We start from the raw sequence: 18,534 nt of genomic DNA on the forward strand, positions 1-18,534 counted from the left end.
ATCAGAGTAACTGCCAACTGCTGCTAACTGTAGCTGCCCTTAGCTAGTTAGCTTAGTTAGCCATGCAGCTAGTGGTTCGGACAGGGTGCTCAGGACCAGGGTTGTGTCAGCACAGGTGCTTTCAACCAGAATGGGCTGTGGCCAGCTGGTTAGCATGCTAACCTCTGCAACATAATACATAGATACATCACTATGTCAAAACTGCCGTTTATTCATATTCCGTTGATAGTTTAAGTTGATTTTTTAAGCTTTTCAACAAAAATTCTTACATATTGTCCCTTAAAAATCGCTGTTTGTTATGGTCACCAGAAAAACTGCTCCAGGAGTCCAGAGGTTTACTTATGTAACGTGAGGGTTCGGTGTGTGGTGGTTTGATCACTCTTAATGATAAGAAAGAGCAGAATGAAGACGGACAATTTCTTTATGCAGCACTTTACTTTCTGTCCGCACTTCAGCTTTACAACAACAGCAACAACACTTCCTTTTTCTTCTCACCCCCATGTGACTTAACCAACCAATCAGAAGCTACATGTAGAAGGACTTAACTGAGGTAAATGTACGGTAACACAAAAGGTACATTAAACACATTATCGTAGCCGTCTTATCTGCACTAGTGAAAAGATTTAAACATGAAAATATGTAAATAATAACTGTAAAAATAAATAAGTAAATAGTTACCTGTGTAAACATCACATTTTTTTAAATAAATTAACTCAAGAATTAATTAAATATAAATTAACTTAACTTCTAAACATTCACTTATAAACACCCTGCAAACATGACTGGAAAATGTCCTACGGTCTCCTTAAAAATTTTACAAATATTGAAACGTCGCCTCAGTCAGTTAACTAATATGTAATGTGAACGTGATATGACACGTTTTGCGGACACATAAATACAATACATAGCCTATGACGTGCAGAAATATAACTGCTTAAATTTTCATCCTGGTGACTGGCCTGAAAGATGCGTCTGACACTTTACTTCGATGTCCCCTTCAGGAATTGTTCTTGAGAATCTTTTCTATGTATCCCCACTGAGCTTGACAGGAATGTTTTTTGGCAGCTGCGGGAGGATGCTTTAACTTGGAACACTCAAAACAGCACAGTGATTATCTCACACAGAACTGTCATCTTGTTCCCATGACTTGCTTGTTTGTTTGGAATTTCTACTAAACAATCAAAACTATCTTCAGTTTAATTAACAGATGATATTTATAGCGGGACAGAGAGCAGATGAAATACCACCCATGTTGGTGTGCAAACTTCCACATCTAGGGTCAAGTCTATTTACAAACATTATTGACCTTTAAGATAATATTATAAACAAATTATCAAACTCTGACAAGCAGACTGTGATGTGCATGCACTAGAAGAAGCAGCAAAAACAGAAGCGGAGGAGCATGATGCAAGTGGAGGGTGGGGGAAGGGGAGGGTTTAAACAGCTTTCGAAGTCATTGGTGCCAATAATCCTTGGAAATATTGGCTCTTGCTGTCTGAGATCACTTTCACATCTGTTCCTTCCTCCTTTCAGAGAGCAAGACAGACTAAGAGCAGAGTAGAGGACTGTACTGGAACAGTGTGGTGTGTTTGGACGTGTTATTTCTGGACTTACATCTGAAGAAAGAATGAATGATCTGCAAACAAGGTATGCATAAGTTTGTAATTTACCGTAGTTAACAAGGGCCATCAACATCTTAACATGTTCAACATAAGTAATGTTTTGTACTTTATAACAAGGTAATGCTGACACTTTACAAGAATGTACTAACTTTTCTGGAAAAAAGCCATCTCAAACATAAAAGGGTGGAATCTGGACGTGACATATGGGCACAAGCTGTTTGTCTTTATTCTGTTTTCTTTCTTGCATGCCAACATCTCAAAGGCAGCTCTGACTTGTCTCAACACGTTTAATGCAAGATGTTGATCTGCTTTATACCTTGTTTTTTTAAGCTAGACAGTAAGGTCGGTATGACCAGTATTAAACTGTTTTACTGTTTGTACTCTTGAATTAAGAGTTAAAAATAAAAACATTCTTATTAATGCACTTAATTTGAAGTTATTTTAACACTATAGTGAAAGTATGGATGCAGTAAATGTTAAAGACACAGTCAGCTTAAGTGCTATAATAGTATCACACGAGCCAACAAATCCAACTGTTGCATATGCATACAAGGCTGCAGTGTTGTGACTGTTTCTTCTTTCTAGCAACATTTACATTAACATTTAGGGCATTTAGAAGTTGCTTTTGTCCTAAACGACTTACAACAAGTACATTTGTCACAAGAAAGAAACCACAACGTATCAGCATTGATAAAGTAAGAATGAAACAAATAGACGCCCTCAAAACAAATAGACGCCCTCGACGCCCTTTTTATAAATATACTTTTACATGTAGCAGGTTTAATGAAATATTTAGTATTCATCTATTATTCATCACCATAAATGCAGTACCTCAGATGTGAATACTGTCTAACATACTGAACAAATTCTCACTAATTCAAAAGCTCATCTATACAAAAGAGGAACTTTGTTGTTGTCACGCAACAAAGGTTCTCTGCCAGACTGGATGCAGCAGCTCTGAGGTTCATGGTCGGCGCTTTAACGCCCAAGACCAGCAGGAAATCCTAGTGAATGGTATCTTTCTTCACTCATTGTTAAGGAAGCTGCCACCTATGGTGTCTGATATTATTTGCCTTATTTCTTTAGCATTTTCTAGTATTTTTCTAACCTTTGTAATTGCTTGCACAATCATTTTTTTGCACTGAGCCCCTCTGAAATACAGAAGTAGGATTTTTTTTTTTTTTACTTACGCAACCCAATGCATAGCTCATATGATGCAGTATGATGGGTATGTTTGTTTTCTAAAACATGTATTTAACATCCTTTTAATGTAAAAGAAAAAGGTAAAATAAAAAAAATTACAACACAGCCCAAAAATAATCGTTATTAGATATTTACAAGTGAATACCTTGGAATTCTCTTGCCAGACCACAACAATTTGCTGCTACGTCCCTCTGTACTGCTGTGTTGCGTGTGAATTTCTCCCAAGAGGGATCAATAAAGGAATGTCTTATCTTATCTAACCTGCAGCGTTTTATTAGAACTCATGGATAAAGGACGGGTTGGGCCTTGGCAAGGTGTGTGCTCTACTGAGTGCCAATCTAGTTATCTAGCTATCACAGTGGTGTACCAGACAAGAGCGTCATAAAAATTCTCCTTGTTGAGGTAGGGAGTTGCAAATTCTCAGAAGAACGTTAGACTCAGTGTGATGAATAGGATCTCTTTAATAGACGCTGCATGGAGAGAAGACCAGAAGTGCTCTCTGCAGTCTTCCAAATGTTTCCGACTAAAATACAACAGAGTAGGGGTTACATACTTTTACGACAGTTGGTAATTACTCCTTCCCACAACAATGACTTCATGATGTTTGTGTTGATACTGCCTTTCACCCTTAGATGTTTTATTAAGACCGTAAATGTCATCCTATCTGCCTTACTTTAAACACCTTCCTGTAATTGCCCCTCATGTGACTTTCTGACCCTTGAAACCTAAGGGGGAAGGAAATCTCCCCTCTCTCACATCCTGATATGTTCTCTACCATACATTGATGACTGAATTCAAAACTATTTAATTTCTCACAACAGAAAACCACCAGAAGTTCCCAGCCTCTGGGGAAACTGCATTAAACTGGGAAAACATTACTGTATCAGAACGTTCAGCATTACTTAGAATTCAATGTTTCTCAATATTTCTTGTCATGATTTCAAAATTGTCTTTGTTTTTATGTTTTGTCTTGTTTGCTGTCCTCTGTCTCTCCACAGTGTCCCCACTAACATCAGCACTATGGCAACAGGTGCAGCCCCAAACAGCACAGATGGATCTGTCAGTCCAATTGAAGTCCCAACTGTGGACTGGATTGTCACAGTGGTGCCGGTGTGTATCCTGGTCTTCACTGTGCTGGGGATCGTGTTTAATCTGTTTGTCCTGATGGTTTTCTTCTTCCACAAGAAGGCCTGCACCGTGCCCGAGATCTACTTGAGCAACCTGGCTGTTGCTGACCTCGTCCTATTGGCCTGTTTGCCCTTCTGGGCTGTCAACTTATCCAAAAGCCATAACTGGACTTTTGGTCCGGTCCTGTGCCGATTGGTCAACCTGGGCATTAACATGAACATGTACTGCAGCATCTACTTCCTAGTTCTAGTTAGCATAGATCGCTATGTGGCACTGGTGCATACAATGTCCCATAACAGAATGCGGAGGCCAAAATATGCCCGACTGGGCTGTCTGGTGGTGTGGGGTTTCGGCTTGCTCATGGGTGTTCCCACACTCATTTACCGGGAAGTGAAAACTGACCGTAATCATTCTTCCTGCTATCTTAACTATTCGGAAAACACCCATCTGATGCTTGAGGGGTTGCATGTTTTGTTCAGCTTCATCATCCCCATTATCATTATTTCCTACTGCACTTTCAAGATAATTAAAGCTCTGCAAAACCGGTTAATGGAGCGGTCACACAGCCAGAATGTTGAACACAAGGCCACCAATCTGGTGCTTGCGGTTCTCCTGGCTTTCGTGATCTGCTGGATGCCATTTCACATGCTTAGGATAGTAGAATTGCTCGAAAGATCTGGACTCTTGAAAGTAAACCTCAGCGTCTTGGACACCTGCTTCAACATCTTCACCTACTTAGCCTTCTTCAACAGTGTTCTCAACCCCGTCCTCTACGTCATTGTAGGGAAGAACTTCCGGAAAAAAGTCCAGGAAGTCTTCAAGCAGCGGGGAGTTGAAGGGTCTTTCAGCACAACCTCCACACGCTCATACCTGTCGAGAAGCTTTAAACTGGTGAATTTCTCAAGCTGATCTGCATAAATTTGATGTTTTTCAGAAGTCAGGGTTTGTTTTTTGTCACACACTTTCAACATAATGACCTGGACTTTTATATTCTCAGAAAAGAAACATGAAGTTTTACCCATTATGTTTTTGTCGTCTGAATATATGGGATTCATTTTGTGTTTTAACCACTGTTTGCAAAAAAGTTGAAGAAGTCAAGACAATGAACATTGTCTTGATATACCCCTGTGATGGTTGCCCATCAGATTTTGCTCAATATGATCATAGTATGATTGTTTGATGTGGGTTGAACATAACCAAGAGTTTTAACTGAGAGCAGTGGTGGAAGAAATATTCAGATCCTTTTTTGGTGACATATTATAAAACTTACTCCAATTAGGCATGGGCCGGTTACCGGTTTCAAGGTACACCACGGTATGAAAAAGTCAAGGTTTCAAAACCACTAAAATTTTTCTTCATACCGTTCCTGCGGTATGAGCATTTTTTTTTTATTTTTTTTTATGTGGCGTCTCGTCAAAGAGAAAGTAGAGGTCCCTCACGCCGTGTGCAGCTGCAGCGTAAAGTGCCCTCCCCTCCGAGCACCTGCGGTTGCTGTGAGTGACAAACAGCATGATGGCTGAAGGAGGCGACCCCCCCGAACTTTTCCCCCATCTAAAAGGACCAAGTCGGCTGTATGGGAATACTTCGGCTACTGTAAAAAGTCAGACAGCCACGGCTCGGAGGAAGAAGGTCGCCCGTGCAAAACGTGCTTGCGGACAATGGCAGCCCGAGGAGGCAATACATCGAATATGATTCATGATGCATTTACGGGAGCACCAACCGTCGCTGTATGCTAAATTCAAGGTAAAGTTAATGTTGTCTTGAAATGAATGAGCGTATTAGCGTCTGACATTAGTGAAATGAGCTTGTTACTGTTGGTAGTTACCATGTCTTATCTTTTCTATATCTCTGATAGTAACTTTTTTTTTTATGCTAACTAGCATGCTAAGATAGATCCATCTTAGCATGCTAGTTACCATATCTGCCTCAGTAAAAAAAAAAAAGTTATCCATAACTTTTTTTCTTTCATCAATCTTTATTGCTAAGATGGATAACACCAGCTAGTTTCTCTAACATAAGGGGGGGGGGGGGGAGAGAAGCACATGTATAATGTTTTTTCCTTTTTTTGTTTTTAAGTACAGACATTCAATATACACATTTTAGAGCTGTAATCATAATACCGTGAAACCGTGATATTTTTGCCTAAGGTTATCATACCGTCAGAATCTCATACTGGCCCATGCCTAACTCCAATACAAGTTAAAGTCCTGCGTTCAAAACCTTACTCAAGTGAAAGTCTGTCAGTGTTTTCCAATTATATCTGGTGTTTTTGGATTGATATCACAGCTGCATGTGTATGTTGCATTTTACTGTTATAGAGCTCATTTTAACTACTCTGTATACTGTTTGATCTACATGTACATCAATGCCTGATATTCTATTAGATCATCAAATGGTTTTAGTGTCGTTGTCTTGTGAAGACCGCAGATCTCAAAGTCAAATCTTAAAGCTGCTGTAAGCGTTGTTGTTTATTTTATTAAAAATGGAGTTCTCTGTCCTGATTGGATAAAATGGAAATGCATTCAAGAAAATGTATTTTCTCTTTTACAGCACTTTAATCTACATCACTGTCATAGATGTTATATCTACATCTATAACAGTGATTACTCTTGAAATATAGGTCCATTAAACACTTACTTTAATGAAATAAAAAATCACTTACAGCAGCTTTAATGAACTCAGAAAAACAGTTTTCAGCTGTGTGACGATGCGTCATCCAGCTCATTCAAGAGGGTTTTTAGTTTGTTTAGCTTAAGAAGTAAGAACATTTTCCCAACCCATAATCCTTCAATTAATCACAGACTTTCACAACCATATTTGAAGATAAATGGTTCTCACTGGACAGGAAGGGTATGAAACATTGGATCTGGTAACGTAAGCATTCGGACAAATAAAGTGTAGTACAACATACAGTATTTGCCTCTGAGATGAAGTGAAAATGAAGTTTAAAGTTGCATAAATGGAAACAGTGAAGTAAAGAACAAGTACCTTGAATGTGTACTTAACTATGATACTCTGGTAAATGCAATAGTTTCACTCCATCACTGGCCAAGAGGCCAGTGACGCAAAGGCAAAAGCACAGGTGTATGCTGTCACGATATGTTGCTTATTTTGATTGGGTCTTTTCCCAGTGATAAACAAATTTTGGATTAGATGACTTGGTCTGATGACAATTTAGGTTTTTGTGTAGCGTTGTGTGTCCTGAGCCTTCTCTAGGCAACACTTAAGATGGAAAGTTAGGGAGCAGGAAGGTGCGACATGATCGCAGATGATCACAAATCAACGCCTGTTTAGTGAACTTACATCAACAGAGCAGAAGAAATTAATGCAAGGGATTAGATCCAGTTGACATTGTGTAGTCCACCACATCTGCTCCAACTTTCAAGGATATGAGACTCAAATTTCTGTGTCTGCCATTCTAGCACATCATTTAACAGCAATACCACAATGTGTTTTGTTTTGCAGAAGTAATGGGCACAAATTAAGATAATGGAAATAGTGTCTCGTGATGGTCTTAAAACTGTGGGATGTAATGTGTAATGTGTGTGATGTAAGATTTTCCTGTGGTCGTGTCTGTAAATATGTGTCTGTGAATCTGTTTTTTTGTTCATTTACATGGTGTCATTGCGACTGTTTTGTGATATTTTAATGCTAAACAAATGTCCAACTGCTATTTATACACTGTACATACATTTGCATGCATGTGCACTTTGCTGTTTTTCTCAGTTTATGTATTATTCAAACACACAGTAGCCTGAAGAGTAATAGCTCACAAAGTCATACCAATGTCTCTTTACGGTGTTAACACAACGTCACTGTTACTGAAATAACTTTTGTGTATCAATTGTGGAACTTTATCCATAATCAATTTATTGGAGTGGCATTAAAGCAGAAGTCCAAGACTTCTTTTGCTGATCTGTAAATAAACTTACAGCTTTGTGTCTTGATGATGGGGATTTGTGTTTTATTTATTTTATTTTATTTTTTGGAACTTTCCAAAATAAATCAAGTTAGAATTCTTTCTCATTCACGACACATGTTTATTAAAGAAGTGGACATTTAGCTTTCAGCAAAAGCCTCTCGTATCTTTTATTCATAACGGTTATGATAATATTTGTGTCTCTAAATGAAATGTAATGTTTAGATCAGGGAACACAATGTTATCGTCACCTAAGCGGTCAGATAGTTAGGCTGCAAACAAGACAACACGATATACAGATACTCCCAGTTGATTTATTTGGAAGTAAAAATTAGTTCTCTCAAAATGTTGGCAGTAATCCCTCACTGCACAGAAGAAATGTGTGCGCACTGGTAGATGCAGCAGGTCAAAGCTGAACTTGTCAATCTGTAAGTTATCTTGTGTGTTGACGTTGGCCCCAGCCAGTTTTACTGATGTTCCCAAATCTTAGAAATCAACTCCGTGAGCTCAGTGTTATGGGAAATTAGCCGACAGTCTGAAAATATTAGGGAAAAACAGAGTTATATTTTTACTGGGGAGGGCTCCAATTTTTCACATCAAAGTCTGTTAAAAGATCTCGGTTAGGAGTACTGCATATTGGTGAAAAAAGAAGTGTGAAGCAACTGGCCTTACTTCCTTGCATGCCAGGATTACAGTGCCAGTCACTCACATGGTGAAAACAGGTATTGTCATACAGTTACTTCCCCTGTTTTTAGTATTGACACAAGGAGTTTTAAATCAGAAAAATAATGGTGGGGGACCAAATTAATTACAACAACTATTAAAATACTAATTCTGGACATAATATGAACTAATAAAATGCCCAGGGTGCCACACATGTGTGTGAATCTGTTTTTCTGTTCATTTACATGGTGTCGTTGCTACCGTGAACAAAACCGGGAACCTGAAAAATTGCTTTGATTTTTTTCTTTTCACCTTAAAAAAAATTACGCACAGTACGTACAGGATTCCGGCTGGCAGCACCAATGCCCTCTTGACCCAGTGCAGGTGGTGAGAGAGAGCAGGATGATGGATAAGCTGTCATTGCTGCTGGTGAAGGAGTCCCACCCCCTGCAGGTCACTATCACAGCACCGGGCTGCTCCTTCAGTGATAGACTGATACACCCCAAGTGTGTACAATACACTGCCTATTGAACTGTCCTTTGGCTGCTGTGACGCACTCGTCCTATTGGCCTGTTTGCCCTTCTGGGCTGTCAACTTATCTAACAGGTATAACTGGATTTTTGGTCCGGTCCTGTGCCGATTGGTCAACCTGGGCATGACCATGTACATGTACTGCAGCATCTACTTCCTAGTTCTAGTTAGCATAGATCGCTATGTGGCACTGGTGCATACAATGTCCCATAACAGAATGCGGAGGCCAAAATATGCCCGACTGGGCTGTCTGGCGGTGTGGGGTTTCGGCTTGCTCATGGGTGTTCCCACACTCATTTACCGGGAAGTGGAAACTCACGGCCATCATTCTTACTGCCAACTTAACTATCCAGACGGCACAGTTTCACTGTTTGAGGGGTTGCATATTTTGTTCAGCTTCATCATCCCCATTATCATTATTTCTTACTGCACTTTCAAGATAATTAAAGCTCTGCAAAACCGGTTAATGGAGGGGTCACACAGCCAGAATGTTAAACACAAGGCCACCACTCTGGTGCTTGTGGTTTTCTTGGCTTTCGTGATCTGCTGGATGCCATTATCCATGCTTAGGATAGTAGAATTGCTCTTAAGATCTGGACTCTTGATTACAAACCTCAGCGTCTTGGACACCTGCTTCCAAATCTCCATCTACTTAGCCTTCTTCAACAGTATTCTCAACCCCCTCCTCTACGTCATTGTAGGGAAGAACTTCTGGAAAAAAGTTCAGGAAGTCTTCAAGTAGTGGGGAGGTGAAGCCTTTTTCGACAAAACTTCCATACGCTCAATCCTGTCGAGAAGCTTTAAACTGGTGAATTTCTCAAGCCTGATCTGCATAAATTTGATGTTTTTCAGAAGTCAGGGTTTGTTTTTTGTCACACACTTTCAACATAATGACCTGGACTTTTATATTCTCAGAAAAGAAACACGTGAAGTTTTACGCATTATGTTTTTGTCGTCTGAATATATGGGTTTCATTTTGTGTTTCAACCAGTGTTGTACTTGGAAAGTGAAAGTGATCAGTGTGTGGTAAAATGGTCCCTGTAGGTGTTTTCCAATTATATCTGGTGTTTTTGGATTAATGTTACAGCTGCATGTGTATGTTGCATTTTACTGTTATAGAGCTCATTTTAACTACTCTGTATACTGTTTGATCTACATGTACATCAGTGCAAGAAAAACAATCACTTACAGCAGCTTTAATGAACTCAGAAAAACAGCCCCGTTTTCAGCTGTTTGACAGTGTTTTCACTGGACAGGAAGGGTATGAAACATTGTGATCTCGTAACGTAAGCGGTCAGACAAATAAAGTGTAGTAGAAAGTACAATATTTGCCTCTGAGATGAAGTGAAAATGAAGTATAAAGTTGCATGAAATACAAACAGTACCTTGATTCTATACTTAACTATGATACTCTGGTAAATGCAATAGTTTCACTCCATCACTGGCCTCTTGGCCAGTGACGCAAAGGCAAAAGCACAGGTGTATGCTGTCACGATATGTTACTTATTTTGATTGGGTTTTTTCCCAGTGATAAACAAATTTTGGATTAGATGACTTGGTCTGATGACAATTTAGATTTTTGTGTATAGTTGTGTGTCCTGAGCCTTCTCTAGGCAACACTTCAGATGGAAAGTTAGGCAAGGAAGGGAAGGGATGAACGCAAGGGATTAGATCCAGTTGACATTGTGTAGTCCACCACTGCCATTTTAGCACTAAGGGCCGGATCTACTAAAAGTTTGCGTGTATTAAAACGTGTGCAAACTCCTTGCACACGCAAAAAAATGCACAAACTCATTTACTAACAGTGCGCAAAAAGGGTTTCTTCTGTCAAAGGTGCAAAATAGCGCGTCTGCATTCAGTTAGTACGTTTGCAGCAATGAATATGCAACATGGGGCGTTTACACGCAATTGTGCGTGGAGAAAATGTAAATATATTAATTTAGCACTCGCAAAGTGATTTATCAAACCTAAAAGCAATTTTGCTCATAGAAACTGCGTCTATATTTAACACAAAGGGATATACAAAGGGAGGTGCAAACGGTTTGTATGCATAATTGCGCACACATGGCTGCCGTTATTGTTGCAAGAAGGAGACGCCGAAACAATGGAAGGAGACGCAGAGAACGCATTTTTCACCCTCGTATGAACATTTTTGGGATGAATGAGGAAACTATCCTAAGAACATATCGCCTATCCAGCCTTGCCATTTTGGAGCTGTTGGAGGAACTCAGAGCCGATTTGGAGCCAGCTACGAGAAGGAGTCACGCAATACCTGCAATAACAAAACTCCTTGCAAGTTTACTATTATTATTATATTTATATTATTATACGCCAATTTTTCCTTTGTTCTTCTTCTGATGTCTTGGTATCTCCTTTTCACTTCATCCACTGTTCGCCTGTTTTTTCCAACAGCATTAACTTTTTCACCGATTTTCTCCTGTTACTTTGCACGACCGTCAGATTCCTTTGCTGCAGCTCATTGAAATGTTTATTCGCTTCCTCCACCAACACTTCTAATTCCATAGGGTCGAATTTCACTTTACGCTTTTGCTCTCTCAAACTCGGCATGCTGAAAACCATGAAGCGCGCTAAACCCATATTTAAATAGGCGTGTCTCCAACAAGTTTGCACCTGTTGTCATTAACGCAATCACACTTAGTAAATCGTCCGCAAACCACGGTTCAGCCCCGTGCGCAAATTTCTAGATTACGCACGCAGATTAGTACAAGCAATTTGGGATCTTAGTAGATCCGGCACTTAGTCTGTTAAGTAGCCTATGAAAGCATTTCTGATGAAGCAACAGCAAAGTAAAATGTGACATCATTTAACAGTAATACCACAATTAGCTTTGTTTTGCAGAAGTAATGGGCACAAATTAAGATAATGGAAATAATGGACAAGAGAGACGGAAACAAGCTCTGTGTCTCATGACGGTCTTAACACTGTGGGATGTACTGTAATGTGTGTGATGTAAGATTTTCCTGTGGTCATGTCTGTGAATATGTGTCTGAATCTGTTTTTTTGTTCATTTACATGGTGTCATTGCGACCGTTATGTGATATTTTAATGCTAAACAAATGACCAACTGCTATTTATACACTGTACATACATTTGCATGCTTGTGCACACAGTAGCCTGAAGAGTAATAGGTCACAAAGTCATCCCAATGTCTCTTTACGGTGTTAACACAACATCACTGTTGCTGAAATAACCTTTGTGTATCAATTTTGGAACTTTATCCATAATCAATTTATTGGAGTGGCATTAAAGCAGAAGTCCAAGACTTCTTTTGCTGATCTGTAAATAAACTTACAGCTTTGTGTCTTGATGACGGGGATTTGTGTTTTATTTATTTATTTATTTATTTATTTATTTTTTAGCTTTCCAAGATACAGTAAATCAAGTTAGAATTCTTTCTCACTTATGACATGTTATTTTAAAAAGTGGACATTTAGCTTTCAGCAAAAGCCTCTCATATCTTTTATTAATATCGGTTATGATAATATTCTTGTCTCTAAATGAAATGCTAAGATCAGGGAACACAATGTTATCACCACAGCAGTCAGATAGACAGGTTGCAAACAAGACAACACGATATACAGATTCTCCCAGTTCATTTATTTGGAAGTAAAAATGAGTTCACTCAAAATGTTGGCAGTAATCCCTCACTGCACAGAATTAATGTGCGCGCACTGGTAGATGCAGCAGGTCAAGGCTGAATTTGTCAGTCTGTAAGTTATCTTGTGTGTTGATGCCCAGACAGTTTTTACTGATGTTCCCAGATCTTAGAAATCAACTCCGTGAGCTCAGTGCTACGGGAAATTAGCTGAAAGTCTGAAAATATTAGAGAAACACAGATTTATATTTTTACTGGGGAGGGCTCCAGTTTTACACATCAAAGTCTGTTAAAAGATCTCGGTTAGGAGTACTGCATATTGGTGAAAAAAGAAGTGTGAAGCAACTGGCCTTACTTCCTTGCATGCCAGGATTACAGTGCCAGTCACTCACATGGTGAAAACAGGTATTGTCATACAGTTACTTCAGGTGAAGCAGGTGAGTTTCCCCTGTTTTTAGTATTGACACAAGGAGTTTTAAATTAGAAAAATAATGGTGGGGGGACCAAATTAATTACAAGAACTATTAAAATACTAATTCTGGACACAATCTGAACTAATAAAATGTCCAGGGTGCCACACATGTGTCTGAATCTGTTTTTCTGTTCATTTACATGGTGTCGTTGCTATCATGAACAAAACCGGGAACCTGACTCTGTCACGAGCTCAGTATGAGTGTCTCTGGAGCAGTCTCTGGGAGTGTGTCTCTGGCGCTGCCTGACAATAGTAAGCAGCTTCTTTACAAAAGTTAACTTTAAACAAAGATGCTTTTTTTTTTTTACAAAGCTGTGCTCTGGTCAGGTTTAAGCACAAAATCCACTTGATTGTGTTTTGGCTTAAAGGTGCAATATGTATTAATTGGCCACCTGTCAAACTCATACTTCAGGAACGATGTATCATCAGAGTAACCGCCAACTGCTGCTGACTGTAGCTGGCCTTAGCTAGTTAGCTCAGTTAGCCATGCAGCTAGTGGTTCGGACAGGGTGCTCAGGACCAGGGTAGTGTCAGTGTTTACACTGCTAGTACAGGAGCTTTCACCCAGAATGGGCTGTGGCCAGCTGGTTAGCATGCTAACCCCTGCAACATAATACATAAACATCACTATGTCAAAACTGCTGTTTATTCAAATTCCGTTGTTAGTTTAAGTTGTTTTTTTAATCTTGTCTGTTATGGTCACCAGAAAAAAACACTCCAGGAGTCCAGGGGTCTACTTATAAACACTCTGTTTTGTTGCCACATACATGGTTGCAGATGGCCCGACTTCCCTCCAAAAATATCAGGAAAATATCCACTGGTGTCACCTTTACAAATGTTGAAACGTGACACCACTCAGCTAAAGGAACTTGGGGCAGGATTTGTGAAAAAATAAACATGCATTTTAAGTTTTTTAATGGTAATGGGTGATGAAGCGTTCAAACCCATAAAGAATAAGCCCACCCACGTATCTCTCCATTGCCTTGAACAGGCTGTGTGTTGCATAATGTACTGCAATTCGTAGTCCGAATGACCCAGTTTGTTACACTAAAATAAACATTGTTAGTTTACTTACTTTCTCGCTTGACATGATGCTGTTTGCAGTTGTAGGCTACCAACGTCATTCCGCGGAGGCATGCGTGGAGGTCTTGCAGTAAACAGTCATGTGAACAGCGAGTAAAGTAATAACAGTGGAGAAGTGTCTGTCCGACCGAGAAAAACTTAACTTTGTCACTTTCCAGGATGTTTGGTGTGTCAGGATCTCAATCACAACACATTATAACAGCATCATATGATTATAAATAGTCAGCGGGTACATGTTGAGATTAACAGGAGGACACCAGGGGAAACACACTGAAAATAACACACTGACGTCATCATCATGACGTGTACCATTACGCCTCTTTTGGAGCCGCAGCGCCGGCTTGCTGTATGAATTACACTCGTCTTTTATGCCGGAGCTGTTTGGCTCTGTGTGAACAAACAACAGCATAGAATTGGCGAACTGCCGCTGCGGCGATAATGCGGCATCTCTGTGTGAAAAGGGCTAGTGTCACAGCATCAGCTGCACTGCTGTGAAGAGTTCATGCGCGCTCCCCTGCCGGCTTGGCTGCAGTTACCCTAACGGCTGCAATCGTGTCGCGATTGAGTCTTATTTCTTGATCCTGCCCCAAGTTCCTTTAATTAACATGTAATGTGAACGTGATATGACACGTTTTGCAGACATATAAATACAATACGTAGCCTATGACAGGTGCAGAAATGTAACTTAATTTAATTAAAATTAGCTTAAATTTTCATCCTGGTGACTGGCCTGAAAGATGCGTCCGACACTTTACTTCGATGTCCTCTTCAGGAATTGCTCTTAAAAATCTTTTCTGTGTATGCCCATTCAGCTTGACAGGAATATTTTTTGGCAGCTGCAGGGAGGATGCTTTAACTGGGATCACTCCAAACAGCACTGCTGACTATCTCATACTATCTCATCCTGGGATGCCCTCTTGACCCAGTGCAGATGGTGGGAGAGAGCAGGATGATTGCTGCTGGTGAAGGAGTCCCACCTCACTTTCACAGCACTGGGCTGCTCCTTCATCCATAGACTGATACACCCCAAGTGTGTACAATACACTGCCTGAACTGTCCTTTGGCTGCTGTGACGCACACATTTCCTCGTTTGCGGGACTAATAAAGGACTTCTGATTGTGATGGACAGGCCCTCAACACTGTTGACATGACTTGCTTGTTTCTTTGGAATTTCTACTGCACAGTCAACACCATCTTCTTAAATCAATAGATGATATTTATGGAGAGAGAACAGATAAAATACCACCCACGTTAGCATACAAACTTCCACATCTAGGGACAAGTCTAGACAAGACAAACATCTCTGAGGGCATGCCTTTAAAAAGACATTTGTAGAAGCAAACTCTGACAAGCAGACTGTGATGTGCATGCACTAGAAGAAGGAGAAAAAACACAAGCGGAACAGCGTGATGCAAGTGGAGGGTGGGGGAAGGGGAGGGTTGACACAGCTTTCTAAGTCATTGGTGACAATATTCCTTGGAAATTTTGGCTCTTATCATCTGAGATCACTTTCACATCAAGACAGACTAAGAGCAGAGTAGAGGACTGTACTGGAACAGTGTGGTGTGTCTGGACGTGTTATTTCTGGACTTACATCTGAAGGAAGAATGAGTAATCTGCAAACAAGGTATGCATAAGTTTGTTATTTACCGTAGTTAACAAGGGCCATCAACATCTTAACATGTTCAACATAAGTAATATTTTGTACTTTAAAACAAGGTTATGCTGACACTTTACAAGAATATACTATCTTCTATGGAAAAAAGCCACCTTAAACATAACATGGTGGAATCTAACCGTGACATATGGGCACAACCAAAAAACAAACAAACAAGTTTTTCTTTATTATGTTTTCTTTCTTACATGCCAACATCTCAACGGCAGCTCTGTCTTGTCTCAATATGTTTGTTGATCTGCTTTATCCCATATTTTTCTAAGCTAGACAGTAAGGTCGGTATGACCAGTATTAAACTGTTTTACTGTTTGTACTCTTGAATCAAGAGTTTCAAAAAAACATTCTTATTAATGCACTTAATTTTAAGTTAATTTAACACTATAGTGAAAGTATGGATGCAGTACATGTAAAAGACACAGTCAGCTTAAGTGCTATAATAGTATCACAAGAGCCAACAAATCCAACTGTTGCATATGCATACAAGTGATGGAAAAAGGCTGCAGTGTTGCTACTGTTTCTTCTTTCCAGCAACTTCTTATGTTTTTGGCACCTAGCTATCACAGTGGTGTACCAGACAAGAGCGTCGTCAAACTGACCATTATTCAGGCTGACATTTGCCACCCTTTTGTATCTACAGAAAACCACCAGAAGTTCCCAGCCTCTGGGGAAACTGCATTAAACTGGGAAAACATTACTGTATCAGAATGTTCAGCATTACTTAGAATTCAGTGTTTCTCATATTTCTTGTCATGAATGTTTTGTCTTGTTTGCTGTCCTCTGTCTCTCCACAGTGTCCCCACTAACATCAGCACTATGGCAACAGGTGCAGCCCCGAACAGCACAAATGGATCTGTCAGTCCAATTGAAGTCCCAACTATGGACTGGATAGTTACAGTGATGCCGGTGTGTATCCTGGTCTTCACTGTGCTGGGGATCGTGTTTAATCTCTTTGTCCTGATGGTTTTCCTTTTCCACAAGAAGGCCTGCACCGTGCCCGAGATCTACTTGAGCAACCTGGCTGTTGCTGACCTTGTACTATTGGCCTGTTTGCCCTTCTGGGCTGTCAACATATCCAACATGTATAACTGGATTTTTGGTCCGGTCCTGTGCCGATTGGTCAACCTGGGCATTAACATGAACATGTACTGCAGCATCTACTTCCTAGTTCTAGTTAGCATAGATCGTTATGTGGCACTGGTGCATACAATGTCCCATAACAGAATGCGTAGGCCAAAATATGCCCGACTGGGCTGTCTGGTGGTGTGGGGTTTCGGCTTGCTCATGGGTGTTCCCACACTCATTTACCGGGAAGTGGAAACTCACGGTCATCATTCTTACTGCCAACTTAACTATCCAGACGGCACAGTTTCACTGTTTGAGGGGTTGCATATTTTGTTCAGCTTCATCATCCCCATTATCATTATTTCTTACTGCACTTTCAAGATAATTAAAGCTCTGCAAAACCGGTTAATGGAGGGGTCACACAGCCAGAATGTTAAACACAAGGCCACCACTCTGGTGCTTGTGGTTTTCTTGGCTTTCGTGATCTGCTGGATGCCATTATACATGCTTAGGATAGTAGAATTGCTCATAACATCTCAACTCTTGATTACAAACCACAGCGTTCTGGACACCTGCTTCGAAATCTTCGTCTACTTAGCCTTCTTCAACAGTGTTGTCAACCCCCTCCTCTACGTCATTGTAGGGAAGAACTTCCGGAAAAAAGTTCAGGAAGTCTTCAAGTAGCGGGGAGGTGAAGCATGTTTCGACACAACCTCCACACGCTCAAACCTATCGAGAAGCTTTAAAGCTATGGTCTACGATTTGAAAGATTTGTTATTATTATTAACATCATTTAGATGGTGGTTATGGCCCAATAGTACCACCTACACAATGTGAAGAGTAAAAGGAACCAAATAAATCCATTCTCTCTAGTGCCTGTAAAACTGAAAAGAAATTGACCAATAGGAACCATCCGGCCTGGATGGCTCCTATTCGATCGATTTTCCGATCCAATCCTCGCTCACTCTCCTGCTCCTGCTCACGTCTGGTCCCGACCCACTTCCGCATTTGAAACTACAAGCGGACAAGAGGTTTGTTTTGCCCTGAGCAGTTCAGCTGCCTCTGCTTGCCCCACCGACAAAGAGTCAAAGAAAGAAAGTCTGTCACTGAATCTAATCTTCGTCTTTATTGTGGATGTTGTGACACAGATAACTTTCATGCCGATGCTGGCTTATGACTGTGAAAGCTGCCGTTAGTTTGTTTCTGTGTTATTAGACGGTGTCTGTCTCTGCAGTATTGTCAACACTTGTTTACTTGTTCGACGGAGACGTTAGCCTCTATGCTAGCATTGTAAGCTAACAACAAGCTAACATTGCTATCATGTTTACACCAAATCAGCCTATTTATTTGCTCGTGGCAGCTAAATGAAGCAGCAAGTAAGATGAATGAAACCCCAACCAAAGCGTTTGCCGATCACTACTCAACTGTTTTGCTAACCCTCCTCCCGGTCTTGTCCGTTTGTTTTCAACGAAGCCTTTGCTAAATCAATATGATGGATTATCATAAACGCGTTACGATGTGTGTATTTGTGTGTCTTATCTGTCATAAACAAGAGATTAC

The 18,534-nt window shown here is 40.2% G+C and overlaps 3 protein-coding genes across 3 annotated transcripts; all 3 read left to right on the forward strand.

The window, feature by feature from the left end:
• The first annotated feature begins 1,505 nt into the window (after window positions 1–1,505).
• LOC311273859 (B2 bradykinin receptor-like) lies at window positions 1,506–5,937 on the forward strand. The gene is made up of 2 exons (XM_084381142.1): window positions 1,506–1,647; window positions 3,824–5,937. The coding sequence occupies exons 1-2, from the start codon at window positions 1,628–1,630 to the stop codon at window positions 4,860–4,862; spliced, it is 1,059 nt and encodes a 352-aa protein (XP_084237268.1). The 5' UTR covers window positions 1,506–1,627; the 3' UTR covers window positions 4,863–5,937.
• On the forward strand, window positions 5,235–9,808 carry LOC311274059 (B2 bradykinin receptor-like; the record flags this gene model as incomplete). Its single annotated transcript, XM_084381483.1, has 3 exons — window positions 5,235–5,257; window positions 9,142–9,435; window positions 9,685–9,808. The coding sequence occupies 3 exons, from the start codon at window positions 5,235–5,237 to the stop codon at window positions 9,806–9,808; spliced, it is 441 nt and encodes a 146-aa protein (XP_084237609.1).
• A 6,917-nt stretch (window positions 9,809–16,725) lies between these two features.
• Window positions 16,726–17,658, forward strand: LOC311274060 (B2 bradykinin receptor-like; the record flags this gene model as incomplete). The annotated part of the gene is made up of 1 exon (XM_084381484.1): window positions 16,726–17,658. One exon carries the CDS (start codon window positions 16,726–16,728, stop codon window positions 17,656–17,658), a length of 933 nt encoding a protein of 310 aa, XP_084237610.1.
• Between the last annotated feature and the right edge of the window lie 876 nt (window positions 17,659–18,534).

Source organism: Pagrus pagrus (genome assembly GCF_965226575.1).
Source record: "Pagrus pagrus genome assembly, chromosome: 18".
Taxonomy (NCBI): Eukaryota; Metazoa; Chordata; class Actinopteri; order Spariformes; family Sparidae; genus Pagrus; species Pagrus pagrus.